This window comes from Drosophila sechellia, chromosome 2R (assembly GCF_004382195.2).
Source record: "Drosophila sechellia strain sech25 chromosome 2R, ASM438219v1, whole genome shotgun sequence".
NCBI classification, from domain to species: domain Eukaryota; kingdom Metazoa; phylum Arthropoda; class Insecta; order Diptera; family Drosophilidae; genus Drosophila; species Drosophila sechellia.
The window spans coordinates 9,905,734-9,923,572 of record NC_045950.1 but is presented as its reverse complement, the minus strand read 5'-3'; the positions used below and the strand labels follow the sequence as shown (position 1 = coordinate 9,923,572).

The 17,839-nt window shown below is 41.6% G+C and overlaps 1 protein-coding gene across 1 annotated transcript; it reads right to left on the bottom strand.

The window, feature by feature from the left end:
* Positions 1–510: 510 nt before the first annotated feature.
* Positions 511–10,914, bottom strand: LOC6609047 (cuticle protein 19). Its single transcript, XM_002033714.2, has 5 exons — positions 10,795–10,914; positions 10,553–10,653; positions 1,964–2,080; positions 1,260–1,352; positions 511–911 (listed from the first exon to the last, which is right to left on the bottom strand). The coding sequence occupies exons 2-5, from the start codon at positions 10,580–10,582 to the stop codon at positions 615–617; spliced, it is 537 nt and encodes a 178-aa protein (XP_002033750.1). The 5' UTR covers positions 10,583–10,653; positions 10,795–10,914; the 3' UTR covers positions 511–614.
* Positions 10,915–17,839: the final 6,925 nt, after the last annotated feature.

Sequence of the window (17,839 nt, the reverse complement as noted above, 5' to 3'; positions counted from 1 at the left end):
CCAGGGGGCGTTTAAAGAATATTCAGATTTTTACTAATATACAATATTATATGTTTTACTACATATATATACTACATAATATATAACATATGCTTACATTTCAAGATAAGAATTAAAATTTGAGCTTAATTCTTTTTTTGCACACAAAAAAAATGTTCTTGAAACTTTTATGTTTTACTGCTTGGGATAAAGCTTAAGTTGAAGCTTTATCACTCCCGTTCCGTTTGAATATCGTAAAATACAATTCGCGTTGCTGATTTTGTTGAACTTTAATATACACATTGTCGTAGTTCTAAAAGAACGTGCTTTTTGTAGTCGTAAAATGTCGTAGCACAGAAGTTTTGAGTAATTATCGATAAATTCTTCTTATCATACTCAATTCTTACTAAGAATTGCAACGATTTAGTTTGCAGGCTGCTGGATAAGCCGTATACATATGTACCTAATTCGAATTCCAACAATCGTAAAGCTCCAGACTTAGCCGTAGTTCCGGAAATCAAACACCAGTGGTCGCTTTAGTTTATCAATACTTTTTATTGGTATATCGTAAGGCTTACACGTTTCGCAAGATACATATGTGACCCCAGCTGACCCAGTCGAAGCACCACCCACGCCTAGTACTTGTACCCACCGGCACCACCAGCACCACCGCCGCCACCACCACGAGCGCCTGGCTGTGGACCCTGCGGGTACGTGGCCTCGCCCTCGTAGCTCACGTCCGCGTGGTAGCCCGTCTTCCAGTCGGCGGTGTAGCGGACGATCTGGGTCCTTCCGTCGGGCATCTGGACGCGGTACTCGCCGGTCACCACATCGCCATCACTGGACGCCTTGTGCGCATAGTCGTTGGCAGTCTCCGGATCCTGGACGGCGTACTCGAAGTCGTACGGCATGCCGGGCACGTGGACATGGTCCTGCATTTGGGATAATGGATAACACACGATTAGTAAGAAAATAAAAACTAAAAATACAATTACGAATTAAAATTAAACAAGTCAGTTCTAATTTAACAAGCACAGTTTTTGTTGAGAAATAAATCAAAATAATCTCAAATCTTAATTGTATCTGTATCTTAAAACCGATTATTTTTTGGCAATCTCTATATCTCTGCGATGCCAAACTGATCTTTGATCTTACTCTTGTTGGCTGAGTGAACATTATGTTGAACATCAAATTGGAATAAAAATGCATCTATGCATCACTGATCTCTGATCTTTTCAATGGCTGATGATTGCTGTTTATGATGATTAAGATATACTCACATCGGCTGGCTGGCCAGGAATGTTGCGAGGAGTGCCGGGCGGTGCGGGTGGCCGGGGTCCAGGTGCCGCTGGTCTTCCAGGTGGGCCGGGCTTCTGTGGGAGTAACAGACCATTTAGCAAATGGAAAAGTCAAAAATGAAATAGCTATAACTTCCAAATGGGGTGTAAATACTGCTCAATACTCATTGTCGAAGTGAATTACAACTCTTAGTAGTGATGCCAAATATTTATTGTTAGCTTAGGAAAACTTGAACTGCTGAACTTCGCGTTATGGAAGTTCACCTGCATTATTGTGCTATTTTCGCAACGATCTGCCAGTTGGTTGGGGGATCTCGAAAGGTTAACTTCCATTCATTTTCAACTGGCAAAGCCAAAGCCCTTCACCAAGCGACCGATTCGAAATGTTGCCATCATTTTGGGCCGACATTCAGCAGCATGACGTGCCGCATTTATTGAGTTGAGCCACAGCACTCCGGGTGATAAATGCGGCGACAAATCTCGACTGGATCCAACTGGAGTTGGCTGCCTCTGCCTGTGACTGCAACTGCTCCAAGAATGATGGCCGTAATTAGTCCGTTGACTGGGATTCAATTTGAGGCGGTTGGCCAGGCCATTCGGCCAGATAGCCACATGGCACCAAACCCACATATATCCACATACCCTCACATAGTCAGATAGATAATTCAGATGGTAGCAATACTCACGAATGGGGTCTTGGGTTCCTGGTAGTCGTAGCCGTTCTTGGTGGGCGGGAGGTACGCGTTGGAGCCTGGAACGATCTGGGCGTAGGCATAGGCACTGATGGCAGCGAGGGATAAGCTCTGCAAGACAATCGAATGGAATTTAATTTAGTAAGCTGAACTACACAGACAATAAACTAAGTTTGGATTAACATTTAACTAGTTTTTATAAAGAAATTCTTTAAAAATGCAATGTAGTGGAAATGCTTGCAATTTTATGACGTTTATGTATTCGTTATATGATATTTGCTATTTAATTTTATATGTCTCACTTTTTTTCACGGTGTAAGAGCCGGGCACTTGGTGCGACATTATATCAGTGACTTAAAGGTCAAATTAAGAGGGCGAACTGAAAAGTGAACGGTTGCAAATGGATGTAGAAGCTCCGATAAGATCGCGACTGACATTCAGCCGTGGCGGAGCAGGTGCATCAGCATCGGCATCCCAAGCAGCAGCAGAAGCCGCAGCCAAAGAGGCGGCAATTTATTTAGAACGTGCCCGAAAGGCGTTTGCTCATCGCCTGCAAAAGGGCAGCAAATGGCGGAGGTTAGTGGCGATCTGCCGCCGATTCAGCGATTCCGCGATTCCGCTCTTTAAACACGGCTAATTGACACATGCACATGGTGGCCAACGATGTTGGACGTTAGTTGGTTGGTGGTGACGGCAGCTCGTCAACGCATCCACATGTCAGATTGCAGCCATCCATCAGTTGGCCGACAGCCGCCGGTCAACCAGTTGCCATAACCACTTGGCCGGGCCAATCCGCGGGGCTTCTGCCTGTCATCTAATGTCTCGGTTGTGTGCTTTTTTAGCTGCCAACTTTTCAATTTACATATGTACATACATGCATGCATGCTGCAACGGATTGCGGAAATGCCGCACTGGCACTAAATTATCCACAGCCAGCGGAACATACATACACATAGTAAATATTCTATGTGGGCAAGCTTGGGGCATTGATCATTATTATCGGTATCATTAGCGATACAGGTGGGAACTGCTTTACATTGTTTGCTGATTAGTTGTGTGTGCATATTGCTAAACTGCGCATACGACGTGTTGGCCGAACGTGTAACTCCAGCCACATGGGAGCATATTTGGTCAAGGAAAGTGGGATTCCGCTTCGCACGAGGCTTTCCCATGGATAAACTCAATCGAATCTATAATCGCGATGGGGAATCAAATATCATAAAATTATAAATAAACTTAATTAATTTTCCATGTACTGATTTTTTTTAGTCATGTGTTTATGTTTATATTAATACACATTACTCAAAGCATTTCCAGTTCACCTTCTAAAGTATTTAACAAACTAATAAAAGCTTATGCTTTGCATCTCATCTATTATAAATTGATGTAATAAATATTTAAAGAAAAAATTGCCTTGAATTTTAGTTTCCAGCTTTAAGGCATGCTACATATATCCCAACGAATTCATCTATATATAAGGTAATGTACTCCTAATTAATCCGTGTAATATCCATTAAATTTTCCCATATATTTAATGAGGCATATCGGGCAATTTCCACCGGCGTTTTACACATTTTGCTCACCCATCAAATGAGTTTAAATTTAAATTAATTAGCTCCACTAAAGTTTCCGCAATTACCGCCGTGGGTGGTCCTAACCTTCAGGTTCTTCAAGTACAAAACTCGAAGTGGTAACAGACACAAAAACCTGGCCAATAAGCATGTCAACGGCAATTGTCCGTGTAAAACAAATGTAATTATCTCAAGTCGGCCTAGCAAATAGAAGAAAAAACACCACAGTCGACTTAAATAAAATAACGGCAAATAATTTGCGTGTTAATTAAATAAAAGAGGCAAAAGAGGCGCAAAATAAATTGCGGCAACTTGTCGACAGTCGAAATTTAATGGGCAAGAGGGGAGGGAGTGGGAAAAAATTGCAGATAGCCAAGTTGCAACAAATGGTATAGCCAAAGTTGGCAGAAGGGGCGGCAACAGTCTGGCTGAAAGATTGAGACAATCAGGCAACGAATCTGCTGGTTATTTAAAATCACAACGGTGGGCTTAGTAGATAAAAACACAGTCAAATATTTTCAATGATTTAAAGTTAAATAAATTATTAGAAAAATGTTTTAAATTAAATGGGCTTAAATGGATTTAAAGGATCAAACTCGAACTATATTTACTATATTTGGCTAAATTCTTCTCAAAATCTTAACTTTCCTATGGGAAACTATCAAGTGTCTTCTTTTGCCTTGACTACTCGGTTGTTCTCATTTGGTCTTGGCAACCATGACTATTTCATTTCAAGCTTTAATGTGGTCCAAGTTCTGTTCTCATTGCTGGAGAATGCTCATTAGACGCGAAGGTTTTCCTGCGTTGCCATGGTCTGTGGCTTTCCCATTTGCCATGCTTGGTGGCCAGCAGCACCTTGACTCCGCTGTGGAGGCAGGCATTGATCTTGCCCCGCTGGTGGCGCTACCAAAAACGGCGCTCAATGATTAAGATTTTTGTTGGCCAAGTGCCCGCACTTTTGCTTTATTGCTCATCGCACGCAGGTGCGTATCTTGCCCCCCACCAAATGAAAAAAAAAATCCAAAGGCACGAGCCGGCTCGCATTGAAGCATCATTAATCGTGCACAATCCAATAAATTAACAATTGTTTGCTTTGTCCGGCTTATTATTAAATGGCTATTATGCTGCCGTTGGCCGGGCCGAGTTGTTAATTACAGCAATGAGCTCTTCTTGCCAGCTCTATTGAGTTTGTTTTATTAAATCAACAAGTTTTGTTCGAGCTCTTCCATAATTAATCAAAGCATATACACTGCTATGTGCGGAAGTCCGTGGAAAAGCACAAATGTGTAGATAGATGTACCTCCACTTCTAGACAAATTGTTGTGTCCGCCCACTAGTCACTCATCGTGTTGATGGCCACCCAGGAACATCAAGTGAATATTGTTTAAATTAATTATAGGTGAGCACAAACTCCAAAGAAGTTGTAGACTTTGCGCCACAAAGATTATAGGTCAAACCAAGTCTGGCTGAGTTTGGCGTACCATAAATAAGTAATAATTGTGCAAATCTTCACATTTGTCCGACTTTTTGCCCACATCCCCGCTCACATTTGATCACGACCCAGTTTACAGAGTCGGATGCCGAATTACAGCGATCCGCTTAGATGTATCTATGTATCTATTTATGACAATCGCCTTTTGAACGCGGCTTAAATGGCAAACTCGAGTGTCTGGAGCTGAGCTCGGTTGATTTATGGGCGGTTAGCATTTAATATGCTTAAGCCGATCGCATCGGATCGGATGGCAATAGTTTATGGTGGGCAATAAAAATGTTTACGGCAAAATGTCTTCATAAAAATCCAGATGGACGGATGTGTCGCTGCAGTTGCATTTGTTTAATTAATTTAATTGGGAAAAGAGCTTAGATGTTGGTTTCAGATCTTGCTGCAATTGCAATTTGTTTGTTGGTATTCGCGTTGTTATTAAGACGTCATTCGGGAATATGGAGGCACATATATGTATAGATACTTAGATGGATTTTACAAGAGTTGCATCATTTTGGAGCGGCGGCACCCCTAGAAAACTCCAGCAGCATTCTGCAACGCCCACTCCGTGGGTCGATGATGAGGTTTGGCTGGCTTCCTACTTATGGATACCATGTTGTCTTAATTTATGGAATTTTTGCACATTTTTTTGTGCCGTATCTCATCGCAGCTGCTTCCCAGCAATTACCAGAGCAGCACAACCGAAAAAAGTCCCCTACATAGATGTTAGATTAACATGCACTTGCAACACACGACACGACTCCGCGTCGCGACTCGTTCAGTAGAACAACAAACATTTGGTTGACCTTTTCATCGCCATCTACATCTGCATCGCTTTTGCTGCTCTGTTGCATGTTGCATGTTGCTGTGCGGTTTTTTTTGTGTGTTTCCAAGCCGCTCTCCCCCTCGTTTGGGGGCATTGAAATGCAAATTTGGCGAAATAAAAGTTAATGGGCCAAGTGAATGGCAGGCGGCGGCGGAAGAAGAGAGCTTGCAATGGGAAATGACTTTTATTGCAGTTTGCAGTTCGCCGCTTGAGTCTTTTGTTGCAACTTGCAACAAGCAACTGGCAACTTGCAACTTGCTGGCAACTCAGACGATTTCAATCAGCTCTTTGCGATTTCCTTGTGCAATTTGCACCCAATGTTCCCAGCTGTTTGCCACAGAGTCACGTGCCCGCTGGATACAAGGACAATGCCAAAGATCAAAGGTTGGCCAGCTTGTCTCACGACTGACGGCCTCCTTGGGGATTCACCTGTGATAAGTCAATTTCTCTTCGCCTGCTTATCGGCAGATCTTCAGCTAGCATGGGCCTTTTCTACACCACATTAACCCTATTTAACCCGAATTAAATAACACACTTCAATGCAACAAAGCCGCCGGCTTTATCCATAAAGATATTAACCTTTCAAATAACCAAAAACCGGCGAGAAAAAACTTATAAATTATATGCTACGATCGAATACTTTAAGTAGTTGTTTATGACCAACTATGCATTTGCAAGCTGTTCATGTGCAATTACTTAAAATGTTATAAAAACTATGTGGGAGCTTTTTTGTCTCATAAAAACCGATTATAAGGTAAATAGACACAATGTGGTATTATGGTTAAATTATGGATTTAATTGGTTTTTAGTTTCTATGCTTATAGTTTTGGTATAAGCATTTGATGTACAACAAAAAAATTTAAATCGAGTGAAAATTATAAGCCAAAATTGTTGTGCGGAAACCACAACAGCCAAAATTGTTGCACAAGTGTAACTTTTTATTTTGTGTGACTTTGAATTATTTCTCCGCCATTTAAATGCCAAAATTTCGGTTAAAATCCCCAGTGAACTAATTTTCCAATTGCCAGCTGTTGTGGACCCACAAAAGCGCCGACGAAATAACACTTGCAGCCAGAATAGTGCAATTAAAAATTCCTCGCCCAAGGGAAACGGGAGAAGTGGCTCTTATTCACATTGCGCATACGCCACGTTGGACGCTCTGGTTTTGGTTGGGCAATTAGCGAATTCGGAGGCTGGGCTTTTGTAATCAGCTGAAATTTCGATTTAATTAGATTACCACACAAACACACACACAAAGGCGCAGATGCTTGGCTGGTTACCATTTCCCCGCAGAAGCCCCTCTTGCAACTCATACTACATACATGTATATGCTGCTGCACTTGCCGCTTGCTCAAGCGTCATTAATTTTTTGCCATTTGGGTTTTCTTCGTTTGGATTTTTTTCCCCCCCCGCATTCAAACCATTGCCAAAGACAATAAAACCGCACAAAGATACAGCAAATATCGGTGAAGCCGCAAAATTGCATACTTCCAAGGCAGAAGAATGGGTCTGAGCGCCCAACCGACGACCCCCGGGCTCAATTACCTAAGCACGGAACAGCTTTGAGCCAATGCCAATCGACATCAAGCGAAATCTGGCAAATCTGCCAAATTATTTCAATTAAAATTGAATTTGTAATGCAAGGGTAGAGCCTGTCCGAAATGACGAATGGGGGAATACGCTGCTATAAGCTGGACGTTTATAAAAAATAATGGGCTAGTAATTTGAAATATGTAGATAAAATAAAGTGGAACTTCTAGAGATATATTTATATGTATATATCTTGCATTTTTTGCTCCAAGCCGACTTAGCTTAAGATTATTTATAGCAAGTCAAACTTATTCTGTTCAGGATTTGTTAAAAATAATTTGTAGAATTTTACCAATAGCCCGACAAAATGCAAATATCCCTTTGAAATACCCTCCACACATCCATCATTCATTGGGCAATCGCTTACACTCGAATCGCCAGCAGTGCAGCGTTGAGCCAATGAAAGACTTTTGGCCAGACATGCGATATATTGGCCGTAATCAGGCGGCTCTAATCAGTATCGGAGGCAGCATTGCATTGACCCATCATGGCTGCATTCACAATTCCCCATTCGCTGCGGCCGGCGAATGCAACAATTCAGCATTTGTAGAATGCAGAATGCGGAATGCAGAATGCAGAATTTGCAGCTTCGACTTTCGGCTTTTGCCAGCTCATCATCATCATCATCATCAGCAGCAGCAGCAGCAGCATCGGATGGACTCAAATATCAAACTGTGAATATTTTAGGTTTGTCATTTGAAATTCAAAAGCGTGCCCGAATGAATGCCAGTCAATGCTACCAATCGTTGCTCGGATTCTTCGCCACCAGTTCTGCAATTTTCGCGTGCGAAAATGAGCAGCTGGGAATCATGGGCATTAATATGCAGCAGCAGTTGGGCATTACTAGCTAGGTGTGGGTGCTCGACGCATTCGTACTCTGTACTCCATAGTTGGCTAGCTGGGTAGTTGGCCAGTTGGGTCTCCCCGGGCTGGAAATTAACATGTAAAACATGCTCGCCCCGATGTTCTCAAAAGCCCGTGCACTCGACTGGCCAGCGGCCATTTGTCTATCGAGTGTCTGCCTTTTGGTGGGCGGATGTGTGGCAGTGGTGGTTGGGCGCCTGGTTTTTATTTTGGACTTGGTACGCTGCCGTGTCTGCTGTTTTTCGCCCGGTTCGGGCCAAAACAAGGCAAAAAAAAAGAAGAAAATAAGGGGGAAATGGCGGCTTTGGGGAAATGGGGAATCGCTGGTGAAAAGTCAAAAAGTTACAAGCGGCAAATTACACGCGTCTGGCTGGAGTTCTACACTCTGCTCTCAAACTCAACTCCTTTGCTATCGTCTGCTGTACCTTTTGTATCTGCTTGGCAGACCAGACGCACCAGAGATGGAGGAGTGCACTGCGAGAAAAATCCCATACAAATATGGCAAATAGAACAACATTTTAGATCTAACACTTGCAGTTTGGCCTTAAACATTGCATATATTACTACTTGGTATGATCGCCCATCAATCACGATTACGTTAATCGTAAAAATTCATATGAGTAATTACATGATATATGACCAATTAAATTGTAATAAGATATTCATTATGTCTTCTTTAAAAATCTTAATGCATTTAAATGGCTTTCAGTGAGCACCTATTAATATAATTTTATATCTCAATCTTCTAAGACAATTTTGGTTTTTGAACAAAGCATACATAATCTAATTTTTTCCTGTGTGCTCACGTAACGCGGAATGGGCGGAGGCACCTTGGATGGCTTCCAGACAGTGTGGTCTGCCGTCTGGACCTGCATTGCATCCAAGTGTCGCACCAACAATTTAACACGCCCCAGTTACAAAAAATAAAAGGACATCAAGGAGCAGCCAGCGAAACTCGCGTCTGTTTTATTTTGTTGCCTGCTTAAGGGCGTCGTCTCAAAACGCGATTCAAAAATGCTTTAACAATGGCGAACAAGTGAAAGTATTTCGCATTTTACAAGTGTGCTCTTGATTGCGGGATAACTTCTGGTCTTCCAGGAAAAGTATTCAATACTGTAATTTTACAATAAAATTGTGAGAATATGCTGAATTTCTGAAGCAAAATATGTAAATTAATAGGTAGCAGAAAGGACTTTGGATCATCTAGAAATTGCTTGGTTGCACAACTCTTTCTGAGTCAATTTACAGCAATTCAAAGAAAATTATATAAATATTTTTAGGAAACTATTAGTATGAAGTATATTTTTCAACAATTTGATGAAAAAAACTTGTGTCAATTTAGCACGAGCTAAGAAAAGTTTGGCTACAAAACAAAGTCAAGTTGAAGTCCTATATATTTGCAATTGTTCAAGGGGCAGCAAAAAGGTTTGCAATTTTCCTCAGATGATGCCTAAAAACGAAAGGGGAAATATATTACCAACATGTGTCCTCCGCCTTACAACCTTTTAGCCTTCTCCTAAACTCAAGTGTTTAGTTAGGAACAATCAGGGAGTATTGCTTAGATTTGGGGCGTATTTTACGTGGCACTTGGCAAACGCAGATGTTGCCAAATATTGAATGCGTATCCATGGTGGAGTACATATATATATATATATTAACCAGAGCGGAGTGGAGCACTTAAGTGTCTTTGATTATTTGCAATTTGTTCGATTCGGCGGGGTTACTTTGTCCCCTTCGCCACTTGACTTTCGCGTGTGTGTGGACTTGGGTTTTGATTATGATGATGATGAGAGGCTCTGTGGCAGACGTGTGGCAAGTTATGCAATCATTTTCGTTGCCATTGACGGCAAGTGTTACCAAAAAAACGAAAGAAAAAAAGGGAAGCAAACAGTTTGCCAGGCACTTGAAACAACCAGTTTGATGGGTAGTTGCCTTCAGTTTTCCTGGCAAATCTCATTTAAACTTCCCCCAAAAGCCGCAGCAGAAAAATGACATTGTAGACGAAAAAGGACACTGAGTGACCACGGGTCGTTTTTCCCTGCCAGCGATAAACAAATTTGACATATAACAAGCTTAGCTTGCTGGCCTTTCCAAACACACACATATATAGTTTCGCTTTAGCCAAAGGACACGCCTGCGAAATCTCATATGATTTGTTTGGCCAACTGATTTATGTAGGCTTAGTTAGCTATGTTTTTTTTGAAGCCCAGAAATACATGTCCTTGTTTTATGTACGTATAAATACTCACAAGCAGGACGAACGACTTGAAGGACATCATTTTGTTAGTTGAGTTTCGATTTTACGTTCACAGACGATGGCAAAAAGTAGTGTATCCACAAACGCCGCTGGCTAAAGTTGAAATTGAATCGAATTTAATTAAATTTATTAGACTTGTCAATTATTTCATTTATATTGTATTATTTTTATGATTATTGCACACTATTTAATTTGCAGTCCTTCGTTTGCCACGATAGTTGTATTAACTCTTACTTTCACCGGGCGGGGGAGGGTTTTATTTTATATAGCAGGTTGGATTTCGCAACTTTTATGTTTTTAGGTTCGGCTAGTTTGATTTCCTAGACAACCGCACGAAGTACACGAACGTTTTGAATTAGGTTAGACAATGGAGATGCGCTTGCTTTTTATAATAAACGCTCAATGACGCTGGCAGCGACGTCGGCGGCGACGGCGACTGCGGCAGCGGCGGTAGCAGCGGCGTTCGCGTTGCCAACTGCACCTAAAAGTAACGAAAAAGCGGTTTGAACAATTGAGGCAAGTCTAGCGCCTAACTTCTAGATCATCTGCCTCCGTGGAGCTGGAGCCAAGAGCATCCACATCCACATCCACGAGTCTCTCAGAATGGCCCAAAGAGAGCGCAGCGATGCTCTCGCCGTTTTGGCCAAGTCTTGGTGTTGAGGTGGTGAAAAAATGTTGCAGATCATCGCCGTGGCACGATCATTACGATGATGGGTAACGAGATGATAAATGAATCGCTGGCACGATGATGATGAAGCTCGGGCGGATGTATAACAAGATGAGCTGGAGTGGAGAGCCTGCAACGCCCCGAATGACTTCATTAAATACTCGGCCAAATTTGATATTTAAGCCAGGCTTTTATGAAGTCTGGGCCCTCGGGCGCTGCAGTTGCCATCGAGACGATACGAAAATGTCACTGGGAATGTCAGATGATAGGTTTCGTTTTAGCCTCCAAAGATACAGTCGCCCTTTTTCAAAATATCTATATATGTTTTTGTTTGTTTTTCATTTTTTTGCCAATTGTCTTTTGGGAAAGCAACAGCAGAACATAGAATAAGTTTGGTGAGAAGTACGTGATGCGGTTGCCCGGGGAAAATTGCACAAGCTGCACAAACGTGTTCATGTGGCGTCCCAATTTCCCGCAGCACCTCTGCCAAAATGCAATCTATGACGTGAGGCTCATGCCAAAGATCCGTAGCCGAGGCCCCGAAACTCATCCATTGGCCATTGCACAAGGCTGGCGGCTGGCAGACGTGTCGAGTGCCTTTGGGCCAACTTCCTCCTTCCTATTCCTACCAACATCAAACTCATAGCTCCTTTTCTTCCGTCAGGCCTCGAATCCCATCCCATAACCAATTAACCTTGAATGTATCTGTACGAGCCGAGATTAAATAACAATTAAAAGCAATCTATTTCCGATGACTGATTTCAGAGTTTCTTCACATTTTTATTGACCACTTGCGAGGTGGCGATGTGTGCGTGCGTGCGATATTAAAATTAGATATTGAAATTATTATGGGGAGCAACCAATCGAAAATAGCTACACTTACATTCAGCTCGTCTTATAATCAGTGATGCGAAAAACTTGTACCAATATCGAATTCATAATACCAATGATTAATATAATATTATACTTTTTATATTCAATTTTCAATGGTAATGGGAATGGTATTAGTTTTCAATTGATGCAATCTTAAAGATACTCTAATATCTAGTACTCAGTATCTTACTTTTGTACCCATTTTCCAAGGTAACATTTCGTGTACCTAAGTTGGCCTACAAAATGTGTTACCTCTATCAGCGCCGCTTACACCTGCTGCCAATCTTCAGTGGACCGCTGTGAAAAGTAATTGAACAACTTTTGGTTACTTTTAACTTTAGATTTCCGTGACACTTGAGCTGTGGATACACATGTGTGTGTATCTCAAATGGTCTTCTTCACGCGTTCTTCAAAACGATGTCTTAACAACATAATACCCGCCGACAATCGGGGCCAACTGGCAACTACCAACTGGTCCGATTGTTCGGATTGTTGGGATTGTTCCCCATATCGCACACTCTGGGGGCAAATTGAAATTTCTTTCGAGCCGCACTCGAAATCAAGTGCAATCGTTGGTAGCTGCGATTACGAAAGGATTTCGACTTAAAATGTAATTAGAGCAGTGTGATGGGCCGAATTTGATATTATATAATAGCGCCCAAGTGCAGGCCGCGCTGAAAATTGACTTTTGATTCGTTCAACAATAACTTGACATCAATTGGGCAACTTTTGTTTCGCTGTCATTGCCTCTCGGGCAGCTGTTGCCACCGTTGCAGTCTCGGTTTCTTCGGCTTTGCGATCATTTTTCAAAACGTCCAAAGTAATAAAGTTTTGCAAATTTCCCGCTTAATTCATCAAGTGGACACTTGAGAGCCCCAAAGCAAAGCGAAACGGAAGCAAAACTTAGTCAAACATTTTCGTGGGCTTCAATAACCATTTGTGCATTATTTCACTTATTTGTTTCTCTCGTTTCTGTCGCCCAGCTGTTGACATTTTAAACTTTATTGAATTTTTGCAGGCAAGTGGAAGACGAAATAAAAAAAAATTAACATTTAAAAGAACAGACTCAAATTCTTCGGCAGAAGCATTTAAGATGATTTTTTCCTCGAATTTGTTTTGCCCATTTCGTGCAACATTCAGGCGAATCACCTGTTGATGCTTGTTGCACGTTGTTGCTGCTGCCGCTGCTGCTGCTGTTGTTGCTGTTGCAGCTTTTAGTGTTGCAGTTGCTGTAGAACCAAAATAAATTCCAATAGCCCCAGCCAGGCGCACCTTTTTCAAGCTAAAAATGAGTGAATTAGAATAGCCAACTATGTAATTGCCGCATTTTATTGCCACCAGCATTGGATGTTGCTGCTGCTGCTGCTGCCATCGCTGGCATTGTTATTGTTGTCGCGACCATTGTTGCAACTAAGCGCGGTGTTTTTGTTGCAGCGGCAACTTGATGTTGCTGCCGCCGTGGCCTCTGAATTTGGTGTGAGAAGTGGTCGAAAACGCGGCGATCTTTGTTTTATTTTCCAGTTTTGAGTCCAGACGGATGATTTGCATTTATTTCGGCGCGGAGGCGCGTTTTTTACCATTTGCTATTTATAGACTAAATGTCTTGGACTTCTGATGGAATAAATGGAGTTTCTTGATAGACTCGCGGTGAAGGCGCATCAAATGTCGTCCGATTCGCTTGGCATTTCCCCACGATCATCGATTTTCTAACTGGCATTCGAGGTGCTGGTAAAATGATTTGAATAATATATTTCTTAATTTTTTTTTGTACTGTTTCTGTTCGTATTAATTTCTGCTGTCCTTATTAAAAACTTGTAGTGTAATGATCGCCTGAAAGTTTCTAACGGCTTTTTTGATTGCTTTCATTACGGCCATCTCCTTTTGGCACTTCCTTCTGATTTGATTTGATCTCTTTGCCGGAGTTTCCTGTTGATTGCTCTCATTATTCCAGCGAGCTGTGATAAGTTTTTCCAGCGATGCTGCTGCTACTCCTGCTGCTCCTGCAACAATCTTGGGGCTAAAGTCGAGCTTTCCCTGTCACTTGCCACACTTGCCACCATTTTTCTTAATGGAAATTTTCATGCTCTTGGCTTTTCTTTAGACAAATTAAGCGAATTTTTTCTGCGTTCACACCTTCCCCAACTGGTGCATCCTCATTGTCATCGTCATCTTCTGCACTTGCGTTCATTGCACCCTTAAAAAAAAAAAAACAGCCAGAAAAGAAAAAGAAAACAGAAAAAACATAAAAGCTGAGAAAAGAAGAATGAATTCGATGCAGAAAAAAGTTGTGGAAAACTTTGCACCTAACATAAATCACATCTCAGACCAAGTCAACCGCCCCTTGGCCACGCCCATTGTCAGTGTGTGTGGGGCTGCATTTGCATATTCCAATTTTGCATTTAATCAATTTACGCCCATCCACCCACACGCAAAAACACTGCGTTACGATGGAGGATGGCAACTCTGGCAGCTAGACAATTACCAGCATTCCCTGACATCGCCTGCCTGCTCGCATCATTTATCCTTGTTAATTTTTATTTAGTCAGTCAAAGGAGGGAAAAAAATCCCTCAGCTTCAGCTTCAGATTCAGCTTCAGTTTCCCTCTTGGTTACATCCCGAGATCTTGAGCGATTGAGCCGTAACCTGCGTTGACTTGTTTACGTGTTTTCTCCGGAGCACGGATACAACAACAGATACGGATTCATTCCGGCAACTCTGTGGGTGGGTGGCACCTGCAGTCCATTCGGCATCTGACTGACTGCAGCAGACGGCGAACAAGTTAAGCGGAAACGGGGGACAGAGGACGAGGGACATCGGAACAAGGACGAAGCTGATTGAGACACATGTCCAACGAGCAGTGGCATTAACTTGTAGTCAATTAAATGCGTCCCGAATCAGGTTAATCAATTGATGCCATTCCCTGGAACTTTTTTAAGGTACGTTTCCCTAATAGAGTCTGTATTTCATTATTCACTTAAATGCACAAGCTTTAAAGTCTTCACAATGAAATACTAAGCCAAAAGTAATAATTATTATGATTTCAAGTATAAAATATGTTAACATACTCAGCTTTTTTAGTAATTGTATTGAAATGAAATCAAGCATTCTCATTTAAAATGAGGCACTTCATATTAGGGAAATTTCCTGCCAAACTGCATTAATATGCTGATCCTCTTCCCATTAAAAAAATGCCACAAATGGCTGAGCCAAATTTTCGCTGCCAAAATATTCACACATTTTGATCAGCAGCAGATAACTGCCACCCGGATATATATCAAATACAGTGGGCGATGAATTTCGGCCAAGTTTTGGCAGGGCATTAGCCACGCCCCTAAGTTGCTTATCAATTGCAATGTGAGCCCACCGAAGTTGGCTCCATAACTTGCTGGTACAAAAAATAGAAAAAAAAATGGGAAAAGGCAGAAGAAAAGCGGCGGGAAATCCAAGGCATTTAACTTGCAATGACAGACCCCACAGCCCCTGGCAAGCGACTAATGGTCAAAACTTATCGTCAAACTTAAATGGGATTTTATTATCGTCGCCGAAAACTTCAACTTCGCTGCTCCTTCGCCGTTTTTCACTTTTTTTTCCAATTTTATTTTTTTTTTGGCTTCACATGCAGCCTGAGAATGGGCTTGGTCTCAGGGTTTTGGAGTTGCGAGGGCGTAGATTATGGTTTTTCTTCTTCAATTTTTTGCCACGCCTAATGCGCTGATTTATATATAATACCATAATTATAATGCACTTCGTTCTCATGGATTGCCCCACCGAATTCAAGCCGCAACTTTTGAGGTCAGCCCACATAAATCTAGTCAAAATTGTGCATTCTTCTGTACTTTAGTTTTAATTAACTCGCGAATTGCTTAATTACCAAGAGAAAAACAAAAACCAACCAAGAGACCTTACAAAAAAGTGCTCACAAAACTCATAAGAAGTGCAGTGAGCTGAGTGACGTGTGCATCTCTTGGCCTGGTCGCGTTGGCAATTAATGTCAATCAAAAGTTGGTAAGATACAAGTGCCAACTTGGGCAGCGCGTTCAAGCTCAAAAAATACGTATGTACGTCAAAAGGAGAACGTATGGTTTTTGAAAGCCGAAAACAAATCATCTTCATACTTTTTAATGTCAAAACAATTAAACTATCGGAAATTAAAAACGCCAAAAAGATCATGTTCCAAATGGCTTATGTCACAGTGGGAACAAAAAGGTGGCGGATTCAATATAGAGCCACTCCTCTTCTAAAGACTTAATTAGAAATTCTTTGCTGGATTTCTTGCCGAGCTTCATAAATTATTCAGTATTAGCGGTTGCAATTTTTTTCCAATGAAACCATAAATATTTCTTAGGTTTTTCCGCACCATGAGAAGACTTATTCGCCTCAGTGTTTTGGGCCAGCCGCCACTTAAATTAGTTAATGAGCTCTGCATGAGTTCGTCATGAGAGGCCGAGAAACCTTAAAAACAAAAAACCAAAAACATAACAAACGCAGAGATGCAAAAATCCAAAGCCAAAGGCAGCAGAACAAATACAGAGAATAATGCCTAAAGCAATTTTAAGGTGCGGAGTCGGAAAGTGGCAACAAATTGTCCAAGACAGCAACAAGCCAGCAACAGAAGTAAGCGACTCTGAAATTTGTTTCTACAATTGCTGGCAACATTGAACTTTAAATGGTAGCAGAGCCACATGTGATTGCGATTCTCGATCTGTGGTATTTTTCCTACTTTTTTTTATGGTTTCATGCATATTTCTGTATCTGCGATGACATCGAAACTGGAAGCCATTGGCCCGGACTCTCGGGCCAAGTACGTCACGGCGATGATGGCGATGCCGATGCTGATGATGATGGGGCATAAAAGCCAATGCGATCGATCGATTTTCCAAGCAGGCAAATTAATTAAACTACAATTTTTGGAGTACAAGCAATACAAATCGTCGAGAGGAGCAGGCAGCAGAAACACCTTGACCTTCGCCGATGATAAATGGTTAATGGTTAACGGATGAGCGAAGATCGCAAGAAGAAATTTGCTACAATTTTAATTAAGGCCAAAACAAGACTTGGAGTAGATCAAATTGTTTGGTACTCGTGGCGCTGAAGTGGCTGCACTGGGAAAAATATTTCATTTTATGTGCTGTTCACCTTTTGACTAATTGATATTTATTTACATAGAAATCACTGAAATAAAATTCTAACTAACTGGTAATTAAGTGGCTAGTAAAAGCAAAAGGAACTAGCTTGTAAAATCCAAGAATAATGCATTCATTGCCTGCCCCACTTTGGAATTCATAAAAAATGGGAAACCCATTAAAGTGGCAATATAAATTGAATGAAAATCGCAATTGAGTACAAGAATCTCAGTAATAATTTGCATATATAGATAAAAGCCAAAGGCTCTGCAAGGCCGATATTCCCAAAAACTAATTTAAATTGTTTATTATTATGCTGAGTGTGGGAAACAAAAACCAATCGCATAAAAGGCCAAGCGGAAGTGAAAGGTCACCGGCAAGGCTGGAATAATTGCTTAGGCTGTGCGTTAAACGCACAATAACGAGCATTTAAAAGTCAATTATGGAAGAAAAGGCGATTGCAGCAGACTGGCGCATCTGCCAATTGAGTACTATTCGATTATTCGAATGCGCTCGCCTCGAATCAAATCGATTCGAATCGGTGTCCGTCGGGTCATTTCGCATTTTCGCATTGCTGAAAGTTGCTCAATTTGTCAGAGACCTCCGTTCACGCAGG